Consider the following 26,753-nt stretch of genomic DNA (forward strand, 5'->3'; position numbering starts at 1 on the left):
CGGGAATATTTCCTGCATGGGTAGTTACCCGAGCAATGGCTAAACAGGATCCATTGTTGGAGGTAAAAAGGGCACCACAAATAGATAGCCAAGTATCTGAACCATTATTTGGGGATTTATATAATCCAAATGAGATGTTTAACAGATCGTCGATCATTGCAACACAGCAAGCTGATCTACCGAATAGCACAGACAGCTCTGTCAGAAGCTGAGGCGAAAGGACTTCCAGAAGGCTATTATATGGCAAATGGGGTTTTGAGGAGGAAATGGAGACTGCCTCATAGGCCTGCTGATGAAGACTGGACAGTTGTTGAACAGATAGTGGTACCACCTAAATATTGACTAGGATTATTAAGGTTAGCACACGACATTCCCTTTTCAGGACATAGGGAATTCGGAAGACCAAATCACACATAAGCAAACATTATTACAGGTCAGGTCTTACAAAGGATGTGAGACAATATTGTAGGACATGCCATACCTGTCACATGGTGGAAAATTCACAACCTACCATAAAACCAGGGGATGAAGTATTAATTTTGTTACCATCACAAGGAGAACCATTAAAAGCACGGTTCAGCGGCCCATATAGAGTGATCAAAAGAGTGGGTAAGGTAGATTATTTGATTGACATACCTGATCGCCGGAAGAAGAACCAGTTGTGTCACATTAATATGCTCAAACAATATTACCGTAGGGAGGAGGATAAGCCAGTACAGGTAAGTGAAGTAATCGGGACTGTTGAGAAGGAAAAGGATAGTGAGGATGAGGATGGGGCAGAAGCAGGCCTAGGAATTTCTCAGATTCATCCTCAAACCATCCTATTAGCAAATACAGAATGGCAAGGAAAATTAAACAATAGGCTTTTACACTTAGAGGCAAAACAGCGTGAAGTCCTAACCAGAGTTTTCACAACATTCACAACAATGCTAATGTGGTTCCACTATTTAAGAAAGGTTGTAGAGATAAGCCAGGGAACTACAGACCAGTGAGTCTCACGTCAGTGGTAGGGAAACTATTGCAGAAAATTCTGAAGGAGAGAATCTATCTCCACTTGGAGAGGCAAATTTTGATTAGGAGGCTTTGTCAGAGGGAGGTCATGCCTAACAAATTTGATTGAATTTTTTGAGCATGTGACCAGGTGTGTAGATGAGGGTAGTGCAGTTGATGTAGTTTACATGGATTTCAGCAAAGCCTTTGACAAGGTCCCACATAGGAGACTTATCAAGAAAGCAAATGCATGTGGGATACAGGGGAACTTGATAAGGTGAATTCAAAATTGGCTTAGCTGTAGGAGACAGAGAGTGATGACAGACGGCTGTTTTAGTGACTGGAAGCCAGTGTCCAGTGGCATACCATAGGGATCTGTGCTGGGTCCCCTGTTGTTTGTCATTTATATAAAGGACATAGATGACTATGTGGTGGGGGTGGGGGGGGGGGGGGGGTAGGATCAGTAAGTTCACGGATGACACAAAGATTGGCCGAGTGGTTAACAGTGAGGTGGAGTGTCTTAGGTTACAGGAAGATATAGACGGGATGGTCAAATGGGCAGAAAAGTGGCAGATGGAATTTAACCCTGAAAAGTGGGAGGTGATACACTTTGGAAGGAGTAATGTGACACGGAAGTATTCAAAGAATGACCGGACACTGGGAAGTTCCGAGGAACAAAGGGATCTTGGCGTGTTTGTCCATAGATCTCTGAAGGCAGAAGGGCAGGTTAATAGGGTGGTGAAAAAGGCATATGGGACACTTGCCTTTATCAATCGAGGCATAGATTACAAAAGCAGGGAGGTCATGTTGGAGTTGTACAGAACTTTGGTAAGCTCACAGCTAGTACTGTGTGCAATTCTGGTCGCCACATTATAGGAAGGATGTCATTGCATCGGAGGGGGTGCAGAGACGATTCACCAGGATGTTGCCTGGGATGGAACATTTAAGCTATGAAGAGAGGTTGGATAGGCTTGGGTTGTTTTCACTGGAGCAGAGAAGACTGAGGGTGACCTGATTGAGGTGTACAAGATTATGAGGGGCATGGACAGGGTGGATAGGGAGAAGCTGTTCCCCTTAGTTGAAGGGTCAGTTATGAGGGTTCACAAGTTTAAGGTGCGGGGCGGGAGGTTTAAGGGGGATTTGAGGAAGAACTTTTTTACCCAGAGGGTGGTGACGGTTTGGAATGCACTGCCTGGGAGGATGGTAGAGGCGGGTTGCCTCACATCCTTTAAAAAGTACCTGGATGAGCACTTGGCACATCATAACATTCAAGGCTATGGGCCAAGTGCTGGCAAATGGGATAAGGTAGACAGGTCAGGTGTCTTTAATGCATCGGTGCAAACTTGATGGGCCGAAGGGCCTCTTTTGCACTGTATTATTCTGTGATTTCAAAAAGTTTGTAGGGATAAGCCAGGGTGTACAAGCTTAGCCACAAATGATGTGGGTATAGGGGGAACCATTCCTTTAAAACAACATCCTTGTCACTTAGATCCAGACAAACAGGCCCAAGTGGAAGCAGAGGTACAATGCATGTTGAAGGGTAGCTTAGATGAATCTAATCAGGCCAGCTGGAATTCGCAGATGGTCTTGATGTCTAAACCTTGTGGGATGGCTCAAACTGGCATAGACTATAGAAAAGCCACTGGGTAAAGAAGGCAGACTCTTACTGAAATTCTCATTTAAAGGACTGTAATGAAAAGAGTAGGAAGCACAATGTGTCTCAAAGAGACAGATGTGTTGGATGGATGGTGTCAAATTCCTTTGACACCCCAGGGTAAGAAAAAATCATCATCTGTTACACCGGACAGGGTTTTCCAGTGTCAAGTGATGCCACATGGGTTAAGGGGTACTCAAAAAACTTCTCAGAGAATAGTAAACCCAATAGTGCTCGGTGCTCCTAGCTGTGCAGTTCACCTGGCTGAGGTGATGGACATTAGGGACACTTGGAAGGAAAACACGAAAGAATTGGAAGACTATGCTTTGAAATTTGAAATGGGTTAATTGAGACAATCTTTTGAAAATTTAAAGCCGAAATGTTCTGGTGGAACTTGTTGCTGTAGTTGTAACATTTTAGAAAAATGTATGCCGTAAATGCGAAAAAAAATGTTACTGTTTTTTTCCAAATTGCATTTTTTGCCCATTCTGATGTAACACATTCCAGGAATGGCGTTTCATTCTGCCGGGGCGGAGGTGTTATGATTCTGTAGTTCTTTTTCCCCGAGAAGAATGTGGTATGTTTTAAGAACCAGCAAGCCTTAGGAGTTAGAGAAGGTGCATTTTGGTTGCCATTGGACACAACCATGCAGAGAGGGAACCAACCAGCTTCAAAGGATGCATCCTGGTTGCCTAGGATAGAGCCACTCGGACTGAGCATTGAGAGACACATTTGTTACCATATAATTTTGAACTGGCTTATAGTGGAAAAACAACCTGTTCTATCAGAGGAAAACAGACAGAGAGCTGTGTGTTAGCACCTGAAAGGAGGGCTCTCAGACCATTTAAACTGAAGGAAGAGAATTTAGTCTGTTTATTTGTTATTCTCTCTCAAAATTCTAAAGCGTCAAGCCACAACAGAGATCTCTGATAATTTAAATTGAGGGAAGGGAAGCAAGACTGTGAAAATCTTTTATCCCTCAAAAATTCTAAAGCCAAATTGATTCATTAAAAAGTCGTAGAGTCAGAGAGCACTGAAACAGGCCCTTTGGCCCACTGAGTCAGCGCTGACCATCAACCACCCATTTATGCTATTCCTACATTAATCCCATATTTCCGTCTCACATCCCCACCTTCCCTCAATTCTCCTACCACCTACCTACACAAGGGGCAATTTTTTTTAAACAATGGCCAGTTTACCTATCAACCCACAAGTCTTTTGGCATGTGGGAGGAAACCAGAGCACCCAGAGGAAACCCACACAGTCACAGGGAGAACTTGCAAACTCCACACAGGCAGTACCCAGAACCGAACCCAGGTCACTGGAGATGTGAGGCTGCGGTGCTAGCCACTGCGCCGCCCCTAAAGTGTTTGCAAGTTGTTAATTGTTGAAATTCATCACTGGAGAAGGAGCAAAAATTTCGACTTCTGAATTAGACAACGGAACTTTCTACTGTTGAAGAACCTTTTTTCCCCCTTCGGACGGCTGTGAGGGCTTCAAGCAACCTTGGACTATTCCACATCCGGCAGGAGCATAAATCTGCAAGGACTCTAATTTTTTCTATTTTAAATGTTTATATCTTAGTAGTGTTTAAGAATTTAGTTTTTCTAATTAAACAGTTAATTTGTTGATTTAAAGACACTTGGTTAGGTTAGCCTCATTCAGGGGTTAATAGATGCTACAATTTGGCTGGGTCTTTCTTTAATTTGGAAAGTTTAAAATGATATGTTAGGGGATCTGTGGAGGGACGGGATTGAATTAACAGTGCGTTTCTCCCACCACAATCAGAATCTTATATTTGATTGGGGGCTTTGACTTGAGCAGTCGGTTGTAACAGTATTTTCAGCACTTTCTGTTTTTGTGTCAACTGCATTGATGATCTAGAAGTCCAAATCTAATGCATTCTAGTCTTGCTCATGATGAACTGCATAATCCAGTTTTTCATTTGAGAGGTTTTAGCAAATAGTTGTGCTCATTGTGAAGCTGGCTGTTACAGCTCCAGCTTTTCCCAACACATTTCTCAACATGATTACACAGCTGTTTCCATTAGCAGACTGAGTTTCTTTTAAACCAAACTGTTTTTTGCTGTGACTGGTATAACTGAGGTTTAATAATTAACCTGAAATGGCAATAAATTACTGCAGAATATGTAGCATGCACACAAAACTTTCTCTCCCCCAGAAGGTGGACAAATACCAGACCAATAGAACTTTGTAGTCAGGGTAAATTTATTTATGGAGAAAAGAACAAATTGAATCAAAAAGAAAATCAAAAGATAATATCAAACTTCCAAGATATATAAACAAATTACTTCGAAACAAAAGTCCTGCGGCGAGTAATTCACCTCTTGCCTTCCCAGAGCTTGTCAATCATCTACAAGGCACAAGTCAGAAGTGTGATGGAATATTCTCCACTTGCCTGGATGGGTGCAGCTCCAATAACACTCAAGAAGCTCGACACCATCCAGGACAAAGCAGCCTGTTTGATTGGCACCCCATCCACAAACATTCACCCCCTCTACCACTGACACACAGTTCTTTGCAACAAGTAACAGAAACATGATTTACATGAAATTATTGCTCGTGGAATTATTATTCTACACTATTTATGAAGACTAGGCAAACTAGAAGCTTAACACCACTCAGGATAAAGCAGTTCAACTGTTACTTTGCCCACAATACATCCACCACCAGCGTAATGGCTGCTCCGTGTACTATCTACAGGATGTACTTCTCAAACCCATGATCGCCACCACTTAGAAGGACAAGGATATCAAGTGCATGGGAGCACTATCACCTCCAGATTCCCCTCTAGGTCATACACCATCCTGACTTGGATGTATATTGTAGTTCCTTCATTGTCACTACATCAAAATTCTGGAACTACCTACCCAACAGCATTGTGGCAGCAGCTTGTCCAAATGGACTACAATGGTTCAAGAAGGTAGCCTACCACTGTCTCCAAAATGCCAATCTTGCAAGCAATACACACCTCCCGAGACTGAAAACAAAACAGAAGACTGATGGTAATAAAAACAGAAAATGCTGGAAATAGCAGGTTTAGCAGCATCTGTGGAAAAAGAAACAGAGTTAATGTTTCAGGTCAACAACCCTTCATCAATTCTGATTCATTGACATAAAACAGTAACTCTGTTTCTCCCTATATAGATGCTGTCGGACCTGCTGAGTATTTCCAGCATTTTCTGTTTTTATTTCAGATTTCCAGCATCCACAGTATTTTGCCTTTGTAGAAGACTGATGGTGGTGAGAGGATCACTAGGTTGTGGGTCTTTTCCTTTGCTGTAAAAACAATCTGAAGACTACCTTTAATAGTGTCTGAGGGCCAACCGATCACAGTAAACATTAACTTAGTGAACCAGATGTGTGCTCTTGGTCGCATACATAGATTGAAATAGTAATGGATCCCCTTTTAGGTCAGCTGTGTCTCATTGAATATGACGATGAGGTCTGACTACATATAGCCAGCCACATATTGGCTATCTGCATACCAACTTTTCCACAAGGGGATCTTTACTAGATATTCTAGAAATATAGCTCCCTGAAGCCATTTTGTGATTTCTGATTTATACAAGCCACCTAAGATCACTTAAAATAAGAACATGTGTTTCCATCACATCTGTTTCAATCCCTCCAAACAGGTTTTCATCCCTCTCATAGAACTGAAACAGTCTTAACCAAAATCACAAATTACTGTGATGTATTACTTTTCCTTTTTTTTCTACAGCTTTTGATAAGGTGAACCAAACAGAATGGCAGGTTTAAACTAGCAAAATGTAGAAATATAATCTATTTTCCATTGTCAAGCTCAGCAGGACTACCCATGTTTGGTTTGATTCTTACTTATCCAATCTGAAGATTCTCCAGAAATGGTTACTGTTCTAGCCTTTGCACCATTACCACTGTAGTTCCCTTTGGATCTATCATCGCTCCCTTCTCTTTCTGATCTACATGTTCCCTCTTAGGTGACGTCATCTGCAGACATGGAATTTGCTTTTACATGTTGACAACACCCAGCTCTACATCTTGACCATTTGTCTCAACACCTTTGACTGCCTCTGTACTGTCAGACTGCTTGACATCCAGTCTTTTGTAATCCACAATTTCCTTCAGCTAAACATTTGTTACGACCAGGTGAGAAGGTGGTCTCCCCTTTTGCCACTTCTCTGATTTGAACGCAACAGGGGTTATCCTTTTTTAACACAGTGATTGAACTTACCACCTCAATGAGCGCTTGCTTCTGTTCCACTAATATAATTGACAAAGAACCAATCAGACAGGTTTTCTTGAGTTTTAACAAGATGTTTAGTTTAGTTTAGAGATACAGCACTGAGACAGGCCCTTCGGCCCACCGAGTCTGTGCCGACCATCAACCACCCATTTTATACTAATCTTACATTCCTACCACATCCCCACCTGTCCCTATATTTCACTACCACCTACCTATACTAGGGGCAATTATAATGGCCAATTTACCTACCAACCTGCAAGTCTTTTGGCTTGTGGGAGGAAACCGGAGCACCCAGAGGAAACCCATGCAGACACAGGGAGAACTTGCAAACTCCACACAGGCAGTACCCAGAATTGAACCCGGGTCACTGGAGCTGTGAGGCTGCGGTGCTAACCACTGCATCCTTAACACTCTAAATCGGTTAATATTACTAAAATACACTGCGCATCCACGCTCACATTCACACGAGACATACACACACACACAGATAGATTACAGAGGGAAACAGAGTTGGGTGGTTGGAGTAGAGTCTGAAATAAATGGAATTTAAATACAGTTCAGCAGTCCCAAAGTTCTTAGTTGATATTCTAGTCCTGAAGTCGTCACTGGGCCACATGCACGGGTCCGGACTTGCTTCTCAGGCTCCGGAAGGCAGAAGAGGGGTTTTTGATCCTTGTATCCTAGTGTTGATTGTGGTGGTCTGTAGACTTGGCTTTACTAGCTGCAGCTGAGGCTTCCCTGGATCTTTACTGGAGAGAGGGAGAGAGAGAGAAAATTACTCTGTGGATGGCTTCTCAGTTACTGCTTTGCATTCTGACTGTCCAAACTTAGCCTCTCCAAAGCTGCACAGCAGTCACATGATATTCCCAAACCTCTTTGTTGGGTTAATGAAGCCCTTCTGGAAAATTCTCTGAGATTCAAGGCACCACACTTTAAGCTGTCCAGTCACACTTGGAGGGGGTTGGCTCTTTCAAAGTCAATGGGTGTCGATGGCTCTTGACGACCGCATTGATAAGGCCATCTCAGGTAATTGAATCAGAGAGCATCCCCATTGTTCTGGCTAGGTTGCGTCAATCATCTTTGTCTCTAGTCTACTCTGTTGATGATCCATATGCAAATTGCTATGGCCATCTTGGCTACTAGCTTTTCTTTTTAAAAAGTTATTAGTAAGAATTTCCAGTAAAAGTCTCAGGCAAAGTTCCAATCCATGAAATTAATGTTTCCCATTTAGCATGTGGGGCTTTCATACCACATTGAAAAGACCAAAGCCACTATCTTAGACCATTACAACAAACTCCATGCCCTTCCCTATGACTCCAGTTCATTCCCACTTCTCACAAAGAGTCAAACTGTAACCTTAGCATCCTATTCTAAGGAGCTTCAAATCCCATACCCTGTATCACAAAGACTGTCTATACTCCTCCACAATCTATCTGCGGCTGAAACTCTTATCCATGCCTTTGTCACCTACAGACATGCCTATTTCTGGCGGGTGTCCCATTCTTCACTTCCATAAACGTCAGTTCATTCAAATGCTCTGGTACTCATATCCTATCATATTGCTTGCTTGCGCATAATTCCTGTTCTCGTTGACCTACATTGGTTTCAAGTTCACCAACATCGCAAATTTAAAATTATCCCGATGTTAAAATCCCACAAGTGCCTTGCACCTCCCTAACTCTATAATCCATCCCTCTCTCAAGTTAACCCATCTCTTGGTTTAGGCCTGCTCTGGTGAAGCCTTGCTCTTGCACAATGCCACCTTAGCTCGGTGTATTGGTTTGGAGGCCGGCTTGCGTGACTTTGAACCCTTAAATCTTCTCTCAATCTTCAATTTACCCCCTCGTCTCTCATTCAAGCCATTAATTTGTATTTCAGGTTTTCAGCAATTAAAAAAAATAGTTCGATTGTGCGATCTCTGCAACAAACTCTTATTGCTCACTTTCTAGTGGTTATAAAGGCAACAAGTTTACTGTATCCAATTCGAAACCACTCACTCCCCACGTGTCGACACCCAACATCCACCAATCTGCGCACGCGTAGCTCCAGCCAAACAAACACTTGGCAGACTGGATCTAGCCCCGCCCCTCTCCTTTCTTATTGGATAATCTATCTGCCTTTCAAATGGCGAGGGGGAAAACCTCTTTGTTATTGGTTAGAAAGCTGCATTGCGGCCACCACTCCTTGTTTGGTCTATCTGACTGACAGCTGCAGCAAGTGGCCCCACCCACAGGTTGAGTGGAGCATGGCCTTCAGTAACAAACGTTATTAAACAAACGGGGAATTCACCTAGTAGGAAGTAAACAACTGCAGTCACCAGAGTGGATATCTCCGTGTGAAAAGCAGCGCACTATTATTGAGAGGGAGGCGGGAGAAATATACCGTGAACTTTACAAAATTAAAATTTTTGAGAAATGAAGCAAAATTGTAATGTGCCTGCGTTTTTGAACAAGTTATGGACCTTGGTGGAAGATCAAGGGACAGATGATCTCATCTCCTGGAGTCGGGTAAGTAATCCTGAAACATGTCAATACAGCTTGATAATGATATGCCTAGTGTACGGATCATGTTCCAGGGTTTTTATCAGATCTGAATGATTTAGGACGTTTTTTTGCTTTCGAATTCGCGTATTGAGAGCAAAATGTTTTTTGGGGCTATCAAAATATATTTTTAATTTTTTAAAGTTACTGTGCCAGAATGCCATTAAATGCCAGCTGAATTAAGCATTGAGGGACGGAGTTCGGGTAGAGTGCGTATGTTGAATCTGCTTCATTAATGTCAGCAATTATAATATTTACCTTTGTATATTTGAATTGCATTCTTAATCATGTCGGGGGGGGGGGCGAAGAGTAGAAAGTGGATCTTAAATGGAAACTTGCGATTGGAACGTGTCTTACTGTTGGAGAATGCGACAGTAAAGATTAATAATCTTTCGGTTTTGAAAAAAGTATTTTCTCATGTTTTCTTTGGAATGTCCATTTTTTCCAGAGTTTTTTTTAACTTGCAATCACAGCAGCTTTTTATTATACCCGCCAACTCCTGTTTGGGTCGGGAATAAACATTACCAACAGAAGGTATGAGCTTCAGAGTGCAATAATTCATGAATATTTATTTTTTTCTTATCGAATATGTTTGAAACGGTGTGTTGGGGAGGATACTCGTTCTACAGTCCAGGCCTTTAGTAGCTCCCAAACCTGTGTCGCACTTTTAAAAAAAGCTCATTGCAATATCATTCTGGCCATGTCGTAAAAATGCAGTGGAAAATATAGCAGGCAGTACAGAATTTTGGAACAATTAATTAATCTTAACTGAATGTTGAGTTATGTATTCATTACTTGTTTGTCTTCCTCCTGTCTGCATTGAGGGTCAGACTACCTTAAGGGAGAGAAAGTGGACGGGAAAGGGTCACCGCCTCCACGTGGGCCCTGCCCAATGCCGCGCCCCCGTATCTGATTGGCCACTGAGTTGCCGCTTCTCCACGCTGATTAGGCGGCTGGTATTTTTAGAACCCGACGCGCACTCCGGTCGTCGCCGCTGGTTGGCTAGCCCGCAATATTTTGTTGCAGTACTCCAGTGCACGTGTGTGGCTGGGCATCAAAGAGGGGGGCGGGGCAAGTGTCTAATGTGAAAGGGGTCAAAGTTTTCAACATGTCGCAATTTACTGCAGAAGCTGAAAATAAAAAGCTGGAAATACTTTGGCAGGTCAAGCGGTACCTGTTTAGAAAGAGGTGAACCTTTCAGGAAGGACTTTAGACCTTCCTCAGGACTAAACAATATTACAAATGAGCAACATTAAAATGGGGAGAGAATTAGGGGAAGGGGAAAAGAAGACACAGGAAAATAAATGTGCAGCGCATGAGTGTGAACAGGAGCCGGTTAAATGGCAGGAATGATGTATGTAGGAATAAAAAGGAGCCCTAATGGGAGAAATGGAATCTATTCGAGACACAGATGTTCTCTACACCTCCATCCCCCACCAGGACAGTTTGAGGGCTGCCCGCTTCTTCCTTGAACAGAGGCCCAACCAGTCCCCATCCACCACCACCACCCTCCAACTGGCTGAACTTGTTCTCACATTGAACAACTTCTCCTTCACTCCATTCACTTCCTTCAAATAAAAGGTGTTGCTATGGGTACCTGCATGGGTCCTGTCTTTTTGTGGGACATGTCAAATATTCCTTGTTCCAGTCTTACTCACGCCCCCTCCCCCAACTTTTTTTCCAGTACATTGATGACTGTATCGGTGCTGTTTTCTGCTCCCACCGCACTGGAAAATGTTATCAACTTTGCTTCCAATTTCCACCCTTCTTTACATGGTCCATCTCCGACACTTCCCTTCCCTTCCTCGATTTTTCTGCCTGCTCTGGGGATAGGCTGTCTACTAATATTCATTATAAGCCTACCGACTCCCACAGCTGTCTCGACTACACCTCTTCACACTCTGCCTCCTGTAAGGACTCTGTTCCATTTTCCCAGTTTCTCCATCACCGATGCATCTGCTCTGATGATGCAATCTTCCATAACAGGGCTTCTGATATATCTTCCTTTTTCCTCAACTGAGGATTCCCCCTACTGTGGTTGACAGGGCCCTCGACCGTGTCTGGCGCCCATTTCCCGCATCTCTGCTCTCACCCCTTCCCCTTCCTCCCAGAACTGTGACAGGCTTCCCCGTGTCCTCGCTTTCCACCCCACCAACCTCCACATCCAAAGGAACATCCTCTGCCATTTCCGCCACGTCCAGCGTGATGCCACTACCAAACACATCTTCCCCTCCCCTCCCCTGTCAGCATTCTGAAGGGATTGTTCCCTCTGCGACACACTGGTCCACTCATCCTGACACCTCGTCCCCTTCCCATGGCATCTTCACATGCAATCGCAGGAGGTGGAATACCTGCACTTTTACCTCCTATCTCCTCACTATCCAAGGCCCCAAACGCTCCTTTCAGGTGAAGCAGTGATTTACTTGTACTTCTTTCAAATTAGTTTACTGTATTCGCTGCTCACACTGCAGTCTCCTCTACACTGGGGTGACCAAACGCAGATTGGGTGACTGCTTTGCGGAACACCTTCGCTCAGTCCAAAAACATGACCAAAAACATGACCTCAAGCTTCCTGTCATTTGCCATTTCAATACCCCTTCACCCCCCTGCTCTCATGCCCATCTCTGTCCTCGGCTTGCTGCAGTGTTCCAGTGAACATCATTTACCAATTAGGGACGCTGCAGCCTACCGGATTGAACATTGAGTTCAATAATTTCGGAGCATGACTGCCCCCCCCCCCCCACACTGCTGGGTGGGGGGAATGCTCGGTTGAGGAAAAAGGAAGACATATTATTTTTAGTTTTATTCTTTTTTCTTTTATTTTAGTTTGTTTCATCTTTCATTTTATTTACCATGTGCCTGCCCACTGGTTTTTTCATGTTTGTGCTTTTGGCCAGGGCTGTCCATAATTCTGTCATTTAACACCCTCTCTGCACTATCGCTTTGTCTTTCACCACACCATTAACACACCCTTTGCCTTTGCTCCATGACCTTCTGGTCAGTTATTCTCTGTGACCCTCTGTCCTATCAACACCTTCCCTTTTGCTTCTCTCTCCACAGATGCTGCCAGTCCTGCTTAGTATTTCCAGCTTTTTTTATTTTTATTACTGAGATTGTAGGAATAGCTAAAGGGGATTGGTAAAGAGGAAAGCATGAAAAGCAAATAAAAACAGGAAATGTTGGAAATACTCAGGTCAGACAGCATCTGTGGAGAGAGAAACAGTTAACATTTCAGGCCAGTGACCTTTCATCTATGCCTTTGTGACCTTTTAGACTTGATTATTCCAATACACTCTTGGCATTAACATCTCACACTGAAGAGTGTCTGCAGAGACTCATCGACAGGTTTGCGGCCGCCTGCAATGAATTTGGCCTAATATTCAGCCTCAAGAAAACGAACACCATGGGACAGGACGTCAGAAATGTCCCATCCATCAATATCGGCGACCACACTCTGGAAGTGGTTCAAGAGTTCACCTACCTAGGCTCAACAATCACCAGTAACCTGTCTCTCGATGCAGAATTAAACAAGTGCATGGGAAAGGCTTCCTCCGCTATGTCCAGACTGGCCAAGAGAGTGTGGGAAAATGGCGCACTGACACAGAACACAAAAGTCCAAGTGTATCAAGCCTGTGTCCTCAGTACCTTGCTCTACGACAGTGAGGCCTGGGCAACGTACGTCAGCCAAGAGCGACGTCTCAATTCATTCCAACTTTGCTGCCTCCGGAGAATTCTTGGCATCAGGTGGCAGGACCGTATCTCCAACACAGAAGTCCTTGAGGCGGCCAACATCCCCAGCATATACACCCTACTAAGCCAGCGGCGCCTGAGATGGCTTGGCCATGTGAGCCACATGGAAGATGACAGGATCCCCAAGGACACATTGTACAGCGAGCTCGTCACTGGTACCAGACCCACCGGCCGTCCATGTCTCCGCTTTAAAGACATCTGCAAACGTGACATCGAAGTCCTGTGACATTGATCACAAGTCGTGGGAGTCAGTTGCCAGCGATCGCCAGAGCTGGCGGGCAACCATGAAGGTGGGGCTAAAGCGTGACGAGTCGAAGAGACTTAGCAGTTGGCAGGAAAAAAGACAGAAGTGCAAGGAGAGAGCCAACTGTGTAACGGCCCCGACAACCAATTTTATCTGCAGCACCTGTGGAAGAGTCTGTCACTCTAGAATTGGCCTTTATAGCCACTCCAGGCGCTGCTTCCCAAACCACTGACCACCTCCAGGCGCTTACCCATTGTCTCTCGAGACAAGGAGGCTAAAGAAAGAAAAGAAAGACTTGATTATTCCAATACACTCTTGGCCAGCCTCAAACATTCTACCTTCCGTAAAATTGAGGTCATCCAAAACTCTACTGTTTGTGTCCTTACTTGCATCAAGTCTCGTTCACTCATCACCCCCTGTGTTCACTCACCCACATTGGCTCCTAGTTAAGCAAAGCCTCAATCTTAGAATTCTGATCCTTGATTTCAAATTCCTCCATGACCTCTTGCCTCCTAGTCTCTGTAATCTCCTTTAGCCCCACAGCCTTCCAATATATTTACTCTTTAGTAATTCTGGCCTCTTCAGCATCCCTGATTTTAATTTCTCCACCATTAGTGGCTGTACCTTTTAGCTGACAAGGCCCTAAGCTCTGGAATTTCCTCCCTAACCCTTTCTGCCTCTATTTCCTTCTTTAATATGCTGTTTAAAACCTACTTCTTTTTGCAGCTCAGTGTCAAATTTTGTTTGACACTCCAAACACAAATTGCATTCCTTTATTATAATGTAAAGTCTTGTAATCATTACATTACTCCATTGTTGGTGAAAATGAGTAGTGACAAGCGCCTATGCATACCGTACCCTTCAGCTTTGTGCAATTAAAATTGCCGAAAGTGTTGACACTATTTACACATGCAGTCCTTGCTGTGCATTTCCTGATGCTTATTACCAACTCCCAGATTCATAGCACTACCTCCTGGAATTGTGGTAAACTGAGGAGGGGGTTAGACAACATGGTTTAACAGGAGTAATGTAATGATTGCAAGACTTTACACTGTAATAAGGAAATGCAGTTTCTCAGTTTGGGATGTTTGAAAAGATTGTATACATAATAGTAAACTTTATTATTTTGTATTGCAAGAAATAGTTGATATTACAGTCAAATGCAAATACCACAGATGCTGGAAACCTGAAATAAAAACAAATTCCTGGAAACATTCTGCAGGTCAGGCATCTGTGGAGAGAGGAAGGTAGGGTTGTCATTCCAGGTCCTAATCTACCTTCCTTTCTCCAGAGGCTGACAGATATGCGGAATGTTTCCAGGACTAGAATCAGAATTGGTTTACAGTGGGAATAATTGCTAATTTATGTTTTCATTTTTCAATATGTTGCGTAGGCACGTAGAACTCCTAATATATAAAGGATAATGTGACTTTTGTTTACAATCTGATATAAATTGCATAGCTTTTAATAGATCGATGGCTCAAGTGGTGACTAGCAAGGATGTAGAGAATAGCGTTAAATCAGAAAATTCTTTTGTGATCTTTAACTTCAAATTTTTGTTGATACATTTCATTAGACACAATTATATTGTGAAGATCAGCAATCTAGAATGTCACTATAACAATGGCATGTGTCCAAACAAACCCCAAATGACCAGTTTTTAAAATCTAATATAATTGATCCCCTGTTGCATTGCATATGAGGGGCAGCATTTTAAGAGTCTGCTGCCGAAGTAGGAGTCGGACGTAAAAAAAATGGAGCCTGCCTGCAGGGCACCGTGTCACAGAGCCGGTGCTATTTCAAACCCAGCGGCTCATTTGCGTGGCTGTGGCATCCACGCCCTGTGATGATGTGGAGGGGGCGGGTGAGCTGTCGCCAGCAACCGCGTCTGGTGCCAATGCACAGACACTTGTGCCATTTTTAAAGGGCTTATAGTCCTCAATGGACATTTTAAAATTTAAAGGACCAGGTAAGTTAAATTTCCACAAAACAGAATTAAATGACCTTTACATGAATTCCCCTCCCCCCACCCCTTATAATAGCATTTCCAAACAGTCGTGTCCTTCCCCCACCCCCCAGAATTCAAATATTGAGAATTTGAACATCCCCTCTTCCCCTCCCCCACCCCCGAAGTTTAGCAATTTTGCCCTTTACCCCCTTCCCATCACCCCCCCCGACCAATCCACATTGTTGTTATCCCACTCCCCCCCCCCCCCCCCCCCGCCACCCTGCACAGAGATAAAATCCTCCTCCCCCCCCCCACCCCTCTCCATAGGTGTCATGCCACGTTTCCCTGAACGAGGATTCAAAGGCCTGGCATAATCCGCCGCCCAAATAAAGATTGGTGCGGTGATTAAGGAGGCGACGGAACCCTCATTAAATCAGGGATGTAAATTAGTTTACATATTGAAATGGGGGTCCCATTGCCGAGCAGCAGGGCAGTCGCCACGAGGTCGCGCTGCCGAGATCGGCACTGGGCCTCTGCCGCACCGATCTTCTTTGCCACCACCCCCCAGCACCGCTCCCGACGACAGAGGGGCTTTAAAATTCAGCCCGAGGAGTCCAGAGTAAATGTAGTAGTCAATAAGAGTAGAGTTAGGGGGCAGGGGGATGATTAGGTCCCAGTTAGTGGAGGCAGGAAGGAGATAAATGACAGGGCAGGAAGGTGGAGGAGAAAAGAGACAAATTAGAAGAGGAGTGTTAGTACAGAGAGTGGGATATTGTATCTAAAGGGGGACAGGGAGGATTGAGGACAGTAAAAGGAAGGAAAGTAATGTCAAACAATGGGGGACAGGCCCAAAGAAAGGTCAAGTGAGTGCGTCAGGGAAGTGCTATGCTGGCTTGAAAGGCCAAGCAGCAGATGTGAGGGGAGATGGGGCAGTGCAGGGGTGCCTTTTTGTGAGAAAGTTGGGGGGGTGGGGGTGGGGGAGGAAATGGCAAAATATTTTTCAGTGTTTTGGGGGTGGTGGGTGCAGGGGAAGGGTACAAAGCCTGAAATACCCATCAGTGCGATGGGCAGTTTAGACCTAAATGTTCAGTGAAGTTGGGTAGGGGTTGTGGGCTGTATGGGGTCCTTCACTAGAGAAGGGATATATGGCAGTGGGGGAGGGACATCTGAGAAATTAGTGAGTAAGGAAGATTGTGGTGTAGATGTTTTTGGAGTGGGGGCAGCATTGAAAAGGAGAGATTTCTGCATGAAGCAGTACAGGAGGAGAGAATGGCCAAAGGTGCATATGGGTCTGGGAGTCTGAGGAGCAGAAAATTGGAGGTATGTAGGGTGGTGCTGAGGCGCGTTGGGATGGGGTGGAGGTGTGGGTGGACTGGGGAGAAGCTTGAACAGGATCCTGACAACCAATTAAAAAATTAAAGGGCAGTGGGTGAGAATTTGGGAATTCAGGTATGGGATCACAGCAGCTGATGAATATCTCAGGATTTGCATTGGATTTGCAAGCCTGCACAAATTTCCTTGCATTGCCACCCAGTGGTATTGTAATAGAGTTGCGTGCAAACTGAGATACTGACGAGTGAGAAATACAGTTCCAGTCTGACGTTGTGTGACAGTTTTTAAAAAACATTTTAAATGCCAATCACAACACAATCTACAGATGTATCTAGCACTGCAGGTACATCTTGACACTTTTAAACTGGGTTTTCCTTTCACAAAGATTGAAATAAGACTTTAAGGTATTTTGAAACTGAATTTTCTATGTGTTTGTAGACAGTAGTTATGTTAAACTTGTATAGAACCTTGGTTAGACTATGCTTGAACCAGTTCTGGTCTCCATATATAGAAAGGATATAGAGGCACTAGAGAAGGTTCAAACATCAGTATAACCTCCGAGTTCTGGTATCATTGTAAATCTATCGGGAAAGATTGAACAGACTGGGGCTCTTTTCTCGAGAAAAGAGAAGACTAAGGGGTAACCTTTTAGAGGTATTTAAAATTATGAAAGAGTTTGATAGGATAGACTTAGAGAAGATGTTTCCATTTGTGGGCAAGACCAGAACTAGGAATCATAAATCTAAGGTAGTCACGAATAAATCCGATAGGGAATTCAGGAGAAATGTCTTTACCCAGAGAGTGGTTAGAATGTGGAACTCACTACCATAACGACTAGTTGAGGTGACTAACCGATGCATTTAAGAGGAAGCTAGATAAGCACATGAGGGAGAAAGGAATAGAAGGATATGTTGATGGAGTTAAATGAGGAGGGATGGGAGTGGCCTGTTGGGCCAAAAGGCCTGTTTTGTGTTGTAAATATTTTCTAACTTTGTAATTTGTATATAAAAAAAATTAATATTTATATACATTTTATCTTGAGAAAATCCCTATTTCTTGGGGAAATGGGCTATTTTCCAACTGCAGTCTTGAGGGCATCTAAGAAACCTGCCTTGGGGCCTCTGCCAGTGTTACTTTGGGCCAGCTGCTAGTAGGTTTGAAACAGGAATTGCGGACTCCCATTTTCTTAAATCAATCTGAAGAGCAACAAGCCCGTTGGAAATGTATACTTTTCCTACAACATTTTGCAAAATATCTGGAACAAACTCCATTTGATTGGGGCTCCATTTATGAAATTATTGATGTAGTGGCAATATGTGGTGAGATAAAAGGGGCAATTAAAATTAACTGAATAGATACACCACATTCCTTTCAGATAGAATTCTGGAATTCTCATAGAATGTTGAGGAGGGAGCAACCCAACACCTTTTGGTCATTCTCTATGATCCACTGGCAGAGATGTTGCATGATAAACAAAAAAGCACTCGGCACCTCTCAACCAGACTTCATAAACTCCCATAGTGATACACTCGCTAGATTGGAAAACCTTTGGATTTCCACTCATAATCTACACTTCAATGAGGTAGATAAACAAAGATTCTATGGAACATAACCCTGTGCGTGAAAATATATTTGGAGGTTAAACCAAGAAATTTCTTTGACATCAGGCTTCTCTTCAGTAAGGGTTGGTTCCAGCATTTCCTCTAGTTTTTCTTTTGTGTGCGGCCTGTTTATTGCACTGCACAGTACATTCCAGATTATTGTGTGGCTGCGCACCCATGCAGCTTTAAGGAAGCATTGGTTGGATTATGCATTAGTACCTATGCCCTCCACTCCACATGTGGTATGCTGAGAACTCCCAAATGTGTATCTGATAACCAGGCTTGGCAGGTACTGACACGGTGCGCACGCATGGTAGTGTGCACTAATTCTACTATCTTGCCCTTGTTACGACCAGGTGAGAAAGAGGTCTAGGGTTCCCTTTCAGCCTTCACCTGGTCTTACTGTAACCAGATTTAATTATTAAACACACTGATTTTATTTTTAGCTCCCCCTTCAGTGAATTCTTGTTTACCGCTTTCCAATTATAAGGCAAAGAAACCAGTACAAATAGGCTTTCTTAGGTTTAAAGAAGAAAAGTTGAAATTTATTAAACCTAAGCTCTAATTTGGTTAATGCCTACGGTTATAAGCCATGCCGCACGCTAGCATGCATACGCGACACACACATGCAAATAGAAACAAAAAAGAGCAGAAGAAAAATAAAGTGGAAAGGTTTGAGGCAATACCTGAAGAGTAGTTGTTACGGTTCTTGGAGCTCACTGTAGAGTCCTTGATTGTAGGTCGATCTTGCTTTTCATTGGGGCCCAGTATAATTCTTAAACCTTGTTCAGTGTAGGAGACTTTTCTCTTTTGGGGTTCAAGTGTCTTCAGTGGATTCAGAGGCTTGTGAGAAAGAGATGGGAGCAGACAGGAGAGAGATCTTCTCAGTCCAGGAGGAAACAGCTTTCTGCACAAACTGTACAAATTCAAAAAACTCATTGCTCAGCAGGTTAGTCATGTAACTAGCTGGTGTGCCCATGTCAGTTTGTGTATTCAGCCATTTTGGCAGTCAACCTGGAATGCGAGCTCCCCCACCTTCAACATCTGGTGATCAAAAGTCCATTGTGGGTTGAATGTCAGGGAGTGGCTGCTTTGTCCTTCCAAACACTGTCTGTTAATATGCAAATGTTTTACCAGTCACGGCTGATCTGTTCAACAAGTCCTCCCCTCACTCCAGTAACAGTTTAAAATCAATGTTCGTGACAAAATTAATGTGCCTCATTCTTGGCAGGTGAGGGCCTAGAATGACACCCTGAAAAAAATTTCTAGGGCTGTTCATAACATCAAGCACTCCCTAAAAGTCACTCACCTAAGCAATAAACCATGTATGCTTCTAATGTCCAAATTCTTTACTTTCATGGGCATATCATGGACCACAGAGAATATAAATCTGTTCCATTTAATTTGCATTTGTCCCAACCTGCAAATATCAACAGGTCTTGATATTCTGATGTGGGATTTATCCATCAATAAAGTAGTAGCACTAAGAGCCACGGTTTCAATCACTCCAGGCCTACAAAGGTTAAACACAACAAACCAGTGCATAATATATTTGCAAGTAGTACCAAGCTGTATGTGCTTCATAGCCTTGGGCTGAGCTCACAGGCCGTAGTTTGATCAACACTGATGTACCTTCTGCTTAGCCTTACGTTCACAATATAATGCATATCAATGTGTTGTAACCAAAAGGAAAAAAATGGATTTGAAAACCATAATTTAAAAATCATATAAAACCTTATAGGTTATGGGGTGCATTCCCATTTATCTGCAGACTGTGCCCACTCATCATGCATTATGTGACACAGTTAAGTCACACACACAGCAGCAAGGGAAAATTGAATCTGCATCCCATGACTCAGTATCATGGGTTGGTGTGTCTCCTGATGGTATCTGATTTCTTATTGGTGAATGACAAGGTTATTCAGTTGAGCTGTATGAGCGTGACTGATGATTAACAACTCTATTTATTTATCCTTGCAGAATGGCACCTGTTTTCAGGTGTCCAATGAGAGGCAGTTTGCTAAGGAAATCCTCCCCATGTACTTCAAACACAACAACATGGCAAGCTTTGTCAGGCAGCTCAACATGTGTAAGTACATTAGCAGTGCTGAAGTGTATTAATTTTGTGATACAATGAAGGCAAATGATTTGTGGTCTTCGTTTTTAAAAAATGGAATTGCAGAACACAGTCTCCCCAATCCTAGAAAGTCCAGTAATCTCTTGTAATTAAAAGAACTGAATTTGACTTGATTTGTTACTGCAAAACAATGGCCCTGATGATCATTCTTGATGTATTCATGGGTGTTGGCCTCCCTCCAACAAGGGATTATTTGTTATAAAAACAGAAAGTGCTGAAAATACACAGCAGGTCCGGCAGCAACTGTGGTGAGAGAAACCGAGTTAATGTTTCAGGTCTCTGACCTCCGTGGTTATTTGTGTTGTGTTTGTCAGTAGGCTAATAAACATATAATAGTAGTTTGGAGAGCTGGAGTGGGTTAATCTGGGGATTGAGGAAATGAACTGATGTTGGAGCAGTGAGGTTTATAAGCTGGATGAGACTGATTTGGCAAAAGGAAATACAGAAAATGTTGAGCTGCAGGCAAGTTTTATATTTCATACTGAGAAAAGGAAACCTTGGCTAAAGTAAGCTGTGGGTTGGGGATGGTGTCATATGAAGAAGTTTCAATAGCTGGATGGGAGGTGGAGTCAAGTGGAGCACAGAGGCAAAAACATTGGAAAAAGTGTGGAAGAACGTGGATTGTGCATAAATGGGGGATGGTGTGAGGAAAGGCTGGTGATGAAGAGCAAAATAAGTGTGGGAAAAGTTTGGATGGGAAGAGAAATTGATAAGATGGAACAGCAAAGAACCTAGGGCAGTAATCAGACCAAGTGTGGGAGAGAAGGTGAATTGTTAGCAATTAGCAGAGTAATCCTTTCTGTCTCCTTTTGCCCCACCCCACCCCCAGAGAGTTAGGTGATGTAACATTTTCTAAAGTAAAGTTTTACTCTCCTCCTATCAACGCCGTTCCTTATCTCTTTAACTTTCTACTCTTTATGTTTTGTAACAGATGGTTTTCATAAGGTGGTTCACATAGGTGTAGGTCTGCCCAGAGATTTGGATGATATAATTGAGTTTCAGCATCCACGCTTCAGACAAGGAGAGCCTCAGTTATTGGACCACATCAAGAGGAAGGTATGTGTTACTCATTGGTGGGTTATGGTTGATTTTAAACCTTTTTCATAAATCAGTACAAGCAAATCACAGTACCTGATGGTCAAAGATGATGGTGTGTTGGCTTGGAGCATTTGAGACAGATTTTATTGTTGCAGCATTTGAGACAGATTTTAATTGCCACTTGAGATTGGGATTGAGGTTTGGAGCATATTTAAGAAATTTAATCTATTTAATAATGGTTATACCTGACCTGGGAATGTTAAATGGGCATTATAGTTGAAGATTTCACCTAGATTTACCAATGTGCTATACCTTACCTGAGAGTGCTTGCTACAAAATTCAGGTCTACATTAGATAATCTTTTGGGTTTTGCATCTCCAGCCACATTCGTAGACAGACTTCCCATCCTCTATGATCTTCAGAGGATCCTTCCCACCCAGTATCTAGTTATATGAAACAGTGACCCAGGATTCATAGTAGTAAGAACCCTAGCCATCTATATTGAATTCTTTGATCATGTGTGTATCCCATGTGCAGTTCTCCTATCTTCTGGAAGGTGGAATCACTTCTTTGAGATGAAGCCAATTGTAAATCAACAATTGGTTTATTTTACATGTAATCAATTGAGCCATCAATACATTTTTCAGTGAATTTCAATTTATTTATCACATCTTGTAATAAGGATAATAACAAGCTATACCACTCAACCCCTATTGATGGTCTAAATTCAGGTTACAGATTGGCAATTCCTGAAACTAGCTAGCTCAATGATTTTATGCCTCATGTAGTGTTTGTCTCTTTCTTTCAGCCTTCTTCCTGGCTGGAAAGGAAGCAAGACTTCCCTGCTTCGCTGTTAATACGCTGCAGACTCCTTTTTAGGCATGAGAGCTAAAAATTTAATCTCTGCCTCAGCCCAAGCACATGGTGTTGAGGATTGGGTCATGATGCCACCAATAAAAACTGCCACATCATTGAGATTTATTCCACCACTCCCTTGCCCATAAGCTGAATCACCTGCTGAGCTGAATTATTGCAATTAATCCAATGTTACAAATTCCAATATCTCTGATGTATTAGATTCACCTAACAATAACAGTTTTAAGTTTCTGGGGAAAGTGTTACAGTGTGATGTCTTAACTTCAGCACAGTTTGGGTGTTGGGAGGAGGAAGAGCGTGTACAATACTGATTTGAAGCTTCAAATGAAAGTGGGAAGTTCAGAGTCATGCTGACCATAATTGTCTTTGTGTTTTATCATTATATACAAAAACGGTTGTGACAGAGAGAGCAGGAGATTGGAACTGAGAAAAGACTTTGCCTATCAGATAATCTGTCACTTCTGTGTATCCTGCCCCAAGAGTGAGAGAGAAGTGTTGAGATGAGGCTCCCAGATATAAAAGTCTTGGAGAAACTTGTAGTTTGTGCAGAGTTGAGCTGTTAAAGCCTATTAAGGGGAAATTAATTGATGGGTGTAAAAGAGGAAACGGAGTTTCTTGGAGATGACCTTAACAGTGGACAAGGTGTGGGGGTTCCATTTGAAATCCAAGAAGATAGTGAGGCCAAGAAACTGAAGGACCTGGGGTGGTGTCATCAAAAAAAAAGAGGTGGTAACTGCTGGCTGAATTTGTGTGAGCAATGAAGAAATATTTCTTTGAATAAATAAGCCAGATTTTTATTGTTGGGCATGGAAGAGATCAAAATGTAGTGATTCAACTGTTGTATTGAGAGGACTGGATGTTATGAGTATTGCGGAAATTACATCTGGAAAAAGCTTGAAGGTAGAGTGAATTTAGCATAAATGGAATGAATAGAGTTGATGACAGAAAAATTTATTGATATGAAGGGAGGAAGAGCCCTGGAAACCCTTAAATTAATGGAACTAGAGTCAGAAGATGAGCTGTTTGTTATAGCATACTAGATAGTCATGGATGCAGGTTGTTGCTGTTAAATTAAGGTGAATTCTAGTTTTATTTTTTCTAATTTCAAGCATGTCTCCCGACAGACCAGCTCACAACATTACTTATGTCAAGTAATCTGGGACGGCAAACTAAACAATGAATCTTTTTACTGATGAAGTACACTCTAGTAGTAATACAAATTAATACAGTAAGCTCCTGATCGCAAAGATTGAGTAACACACTAATAGATTTGTATCTTAAGCTATAAACTAAGAATCAGGATTGTTTAAAAAAATTAACAAACACAGAAAATGTTGCTAGATTACAAAAGAAGTAAAAAGTTTATAAGCCCTTTGCAACTTGCAGCAAATGCAGACTAATTGATCTCTTTGCACAGGACCAAATGTAATCATCAGATTGTGTAGTTGGAGGGCAGAGCTTAATTGGACCAGGGCATTATTGTGCCTAATACACACTTATTCTTAAAGAATCCACGGAATCCGATTGGTGGAAAGTATATCAATATTTTATTCACGTACTAAATCATCAAATACAAGCTCTCACTAACTTGCACAGTATACTACCCGTCAAGGCACATGGTGATCAGTCTCAGACTTGCGGCTGCTCTTCTGTTCTCTGAGCCCTTGGCTCAGGGGTATCTTCTCAAGTGTTCTTCCCCAGGGTTCTCGTACCTTCCCTAGTTTCAGTCAAGGTTCAAATCTTGTTTCCAAGACCCTCCCCTCTTACTTACTCATAGGGGTCTGGTATAATGACAATGATAATTCATTATTTGGCTCAGTGAGACCCTGTTCAACATTTTAAAGTTTCCCATTGTCTGCTATGAGTCTAATCATATCTGGTGTCCATAGTGACACCTTTATCTGGTACGTGCAAGGACAGTGTCTGGGATCCTCAATATGTCTTTCTATACTGTCTACAATTTCTCAGCCATCTGCGTGCTGTGGCCCCTTTCAACCCAGCACCTCCTCTCCTTCCCCCCACCCATGCTTTAACATACTATTCATTGTTGTGTGACTAGCCCCTTTGTTTCACCTAAGTTCTTATGTGTTTTTACTGGGTCTACAGTATGCAGGTGTAACTCAGTCTCCATTTTAAAGTCATACATGCTGTCTATATTCTATATTTCAATTTTGTGCCATTGTTTATAATTTAATATCAAAACATGATTTTGGGAGGTAGAGTATATTGGAGGATAGAATTTTCTCGGCACAGGCTGAGGAGCTGGGAGACTCAAAACTGAGGTGCTGCCATTCTGACGTTGACAGGAGCATCCAATTATATACAGTATAACAGGTTTATGTAGGCAATTTCCATTATAACTGTGGCCATTAGGATTTATCACTGGGAAAATTTGACAACTAAGCAAAGTTTTTGTAGATAAAATGCATGCAGACAGAAGATTTTTATTATAACATAGTCTTTTATGGTTTGGAAACGAGACATCTGCGATTAATAACAGGTACTGTGTGTTCTTTTTGATAGGGGAAAGGAGGTAAATTTGTGGATTTTACTGCTTGATATTGCTGTTTTTAATGTGCAAATACATTAAATCATTTCTGCTGGAGAATTGGGGAGAAAAAAATGAAATCCGCTTAATTAGCAGTGAATATTGTATTTAATATTCTTTCCATCACTCCTGCATTTTGTTCAGTTCATTTGTCTGAAGTGTGGTCAGTGTGTATTCTGTTTAGCACTGTATTAGATAAAACTTAGTTAACTGTAATGTACCTACCTCAGTCTCAGAGTAGTGCTGTAATTTATTGTACTGCAAATACATATTGTTCATTGGTGTTAAGTGATCTCATCCTGGACAGCATCTGGGTGTGTCGTTTGCTGTCCTCAGCAAATTCTCCAGGGTTCTTGCTCCTGATTTTATTCATTGCCCCTGCTTAAAAGGTAAACCTGCATAGATCAGTCTTGTCTGTTGTGCCTCCAAAATGGACAAATAGTGTACTGGCACTCAGTGATCAGAATTGCACATTATAAATGACCATCTGGACGAGGTACCAACTAGCTGCTGGTGCTTGTGGAATCATTTTGCCGCATTAGTCATGCCTTTAGCAGAGGGACAGGGGAGAAAATGGGAACTGAAATGTGTGTAAGCCTTAAACAAAGGGGGCGGGAAATTGCAACTATCCTGATAGAATAAAATTTGAATGAACAGAATGAAAATATAACCTGCAAAATCTCTAATAATGTGCAGTAATTATCTTGATCCACAAGCATATTATTTGGAATTTAAGATGAGTGTACAGCTGGAACCTCATAGACAATTTCCTAAGATGTGATTTCCTTTTTTTAAAATGAAGGTTTCTGTGAGCCGAGTGGACGACCTTAAACTGAGACAGCAAGAAGTGTTGAAACTCTTGTCAGATATTCATCAGATGAAGGGAAACCATGACTTGGCTGATAGCACGATTCTGACTATTAAAAGGTTGTGATTTTCTTTTAATTTGGATATTGTCAGATATAAAGTAGAAATATTTGTTTTTAACCGAAGGACCCTTTTGCAGCGTGGGTGGATTAGCCCTTTTAGCTATCCCAGAATGCGTCTAAGTCTGTTTTCAAAGCTGTGCTGACAAGGATCTAATAAGATGTGCAATGTAGGAAAGCCAAATGTGGGGGGGGGGTGGGGTATGGGTGGGGAGTACCCCACTGTAACCGTCAGTGTGGTTTGATCTGAGGACACTTGTATTGCATGGAATATACAGCCCAGCAACAGAGTGCTTGGCCCAACCAATCCATGCCAGCGTTTATGTTCCACTTAAACCTCCTCCCATCCTTCATCTAACTCTGTCAGCATAGCCCTCTAGTCCCTTCTCCCACATATGCTTGTCTAGCCTCCCCTTAAATGCATCTATACTCTTTGCCTCAACTACACTCTGTGGTAGCGAGTTCCCCATTCTCATCACTCCTGGGTAAAGAAGTTTCTTCTGAATTCCTTCTTTGATTTTTTTTTTTTTATTCTTGCATTGCTAGCCTCTAATTTTGCTTTTCCCCACAAGTAGAAACATTGGGCTGAATTTTATCAGCATACCACACTCTGCAGCAGCGCGCCGTGAAGACGGCAACCTTCCGACGCGAAAGTGCTGCCGCACAGCCCCCGTGATATTATGCATGGGGGCTCACTTAAATGGAGGGCGGGAGCGGCCGCTCCCGATGACGTAGAGGGGACAGCCGCCACGTCCCCGTCAACGACATCCGGCGCCATCGTGCAGGTGCAGGCACCATTTTTAAAGGGATTCAAGCCCTTCAGGATATGTTAAGATGTTTTAAAGGTGCCGGTGTGATTAAAATAATCAATAAACATTTAATTTAACATTGAATCCCCTCTCCCCCTCCCCCCACTGAATC

At 42.6% G+C, this 26,753-nt stretch overlaps 1 protein-coding gene across 4 annotated transcripts in view; it reads left to right on the forward strand.

Annotated features, from left to right (window-relative positions):
- The first annotated feature begins 9,130 nt into the window (after positions 1 to 9,130).
- The window catches only part of LOC137377615 (heat shock factor protein 1-like), a 49,440-nt gene continuing 31,817 nt past the window's right edge, over positions 9,131 to 26,753 (forward strand). For all 4 annotated transcript variants that reach the window (XM_068047442.1, XM_068047446.1, XM_068047443.1 and 1 more), the window contains exons 1-4: positions 9,131 to 9,399; positions 20,288 to 20,396; positions 21,376 to 21,500; positions 25,709 to 25,833. In XM_068047442.1, the coding sequence (XP_067903543.1) occupies positions 9,307 to 9,399; positions 20,288 to 20,396; positions 21,376 to 21,500; positions 25,709 to 25,833 (452 nt within the window). In that variant the 5' untranslated portion in view covers positions 9,131 to 9,306. The remainder of the gene's footprint in view (positions 9,400 to 20,287; positions 20,397 to 21,375; positions 21,501 to 25,708; positions 25,834 to 26,753) is intronic.

This window comes from Heterodontus francisci, chromosome 15 (genome assembly GCF_036365525.1).
Source record: "Heterodontus francisci isolate sHetFra1 chromosome 15, sHetFra1.hap1, whole genome shotgun sequence".
Lineage (NCBI taxonomy): Eukaryota > Metazoa > Chordata > Chondrichthyes > Heterodontiformes > Heterodontidae > Heterodontus > Heterodontus francisci.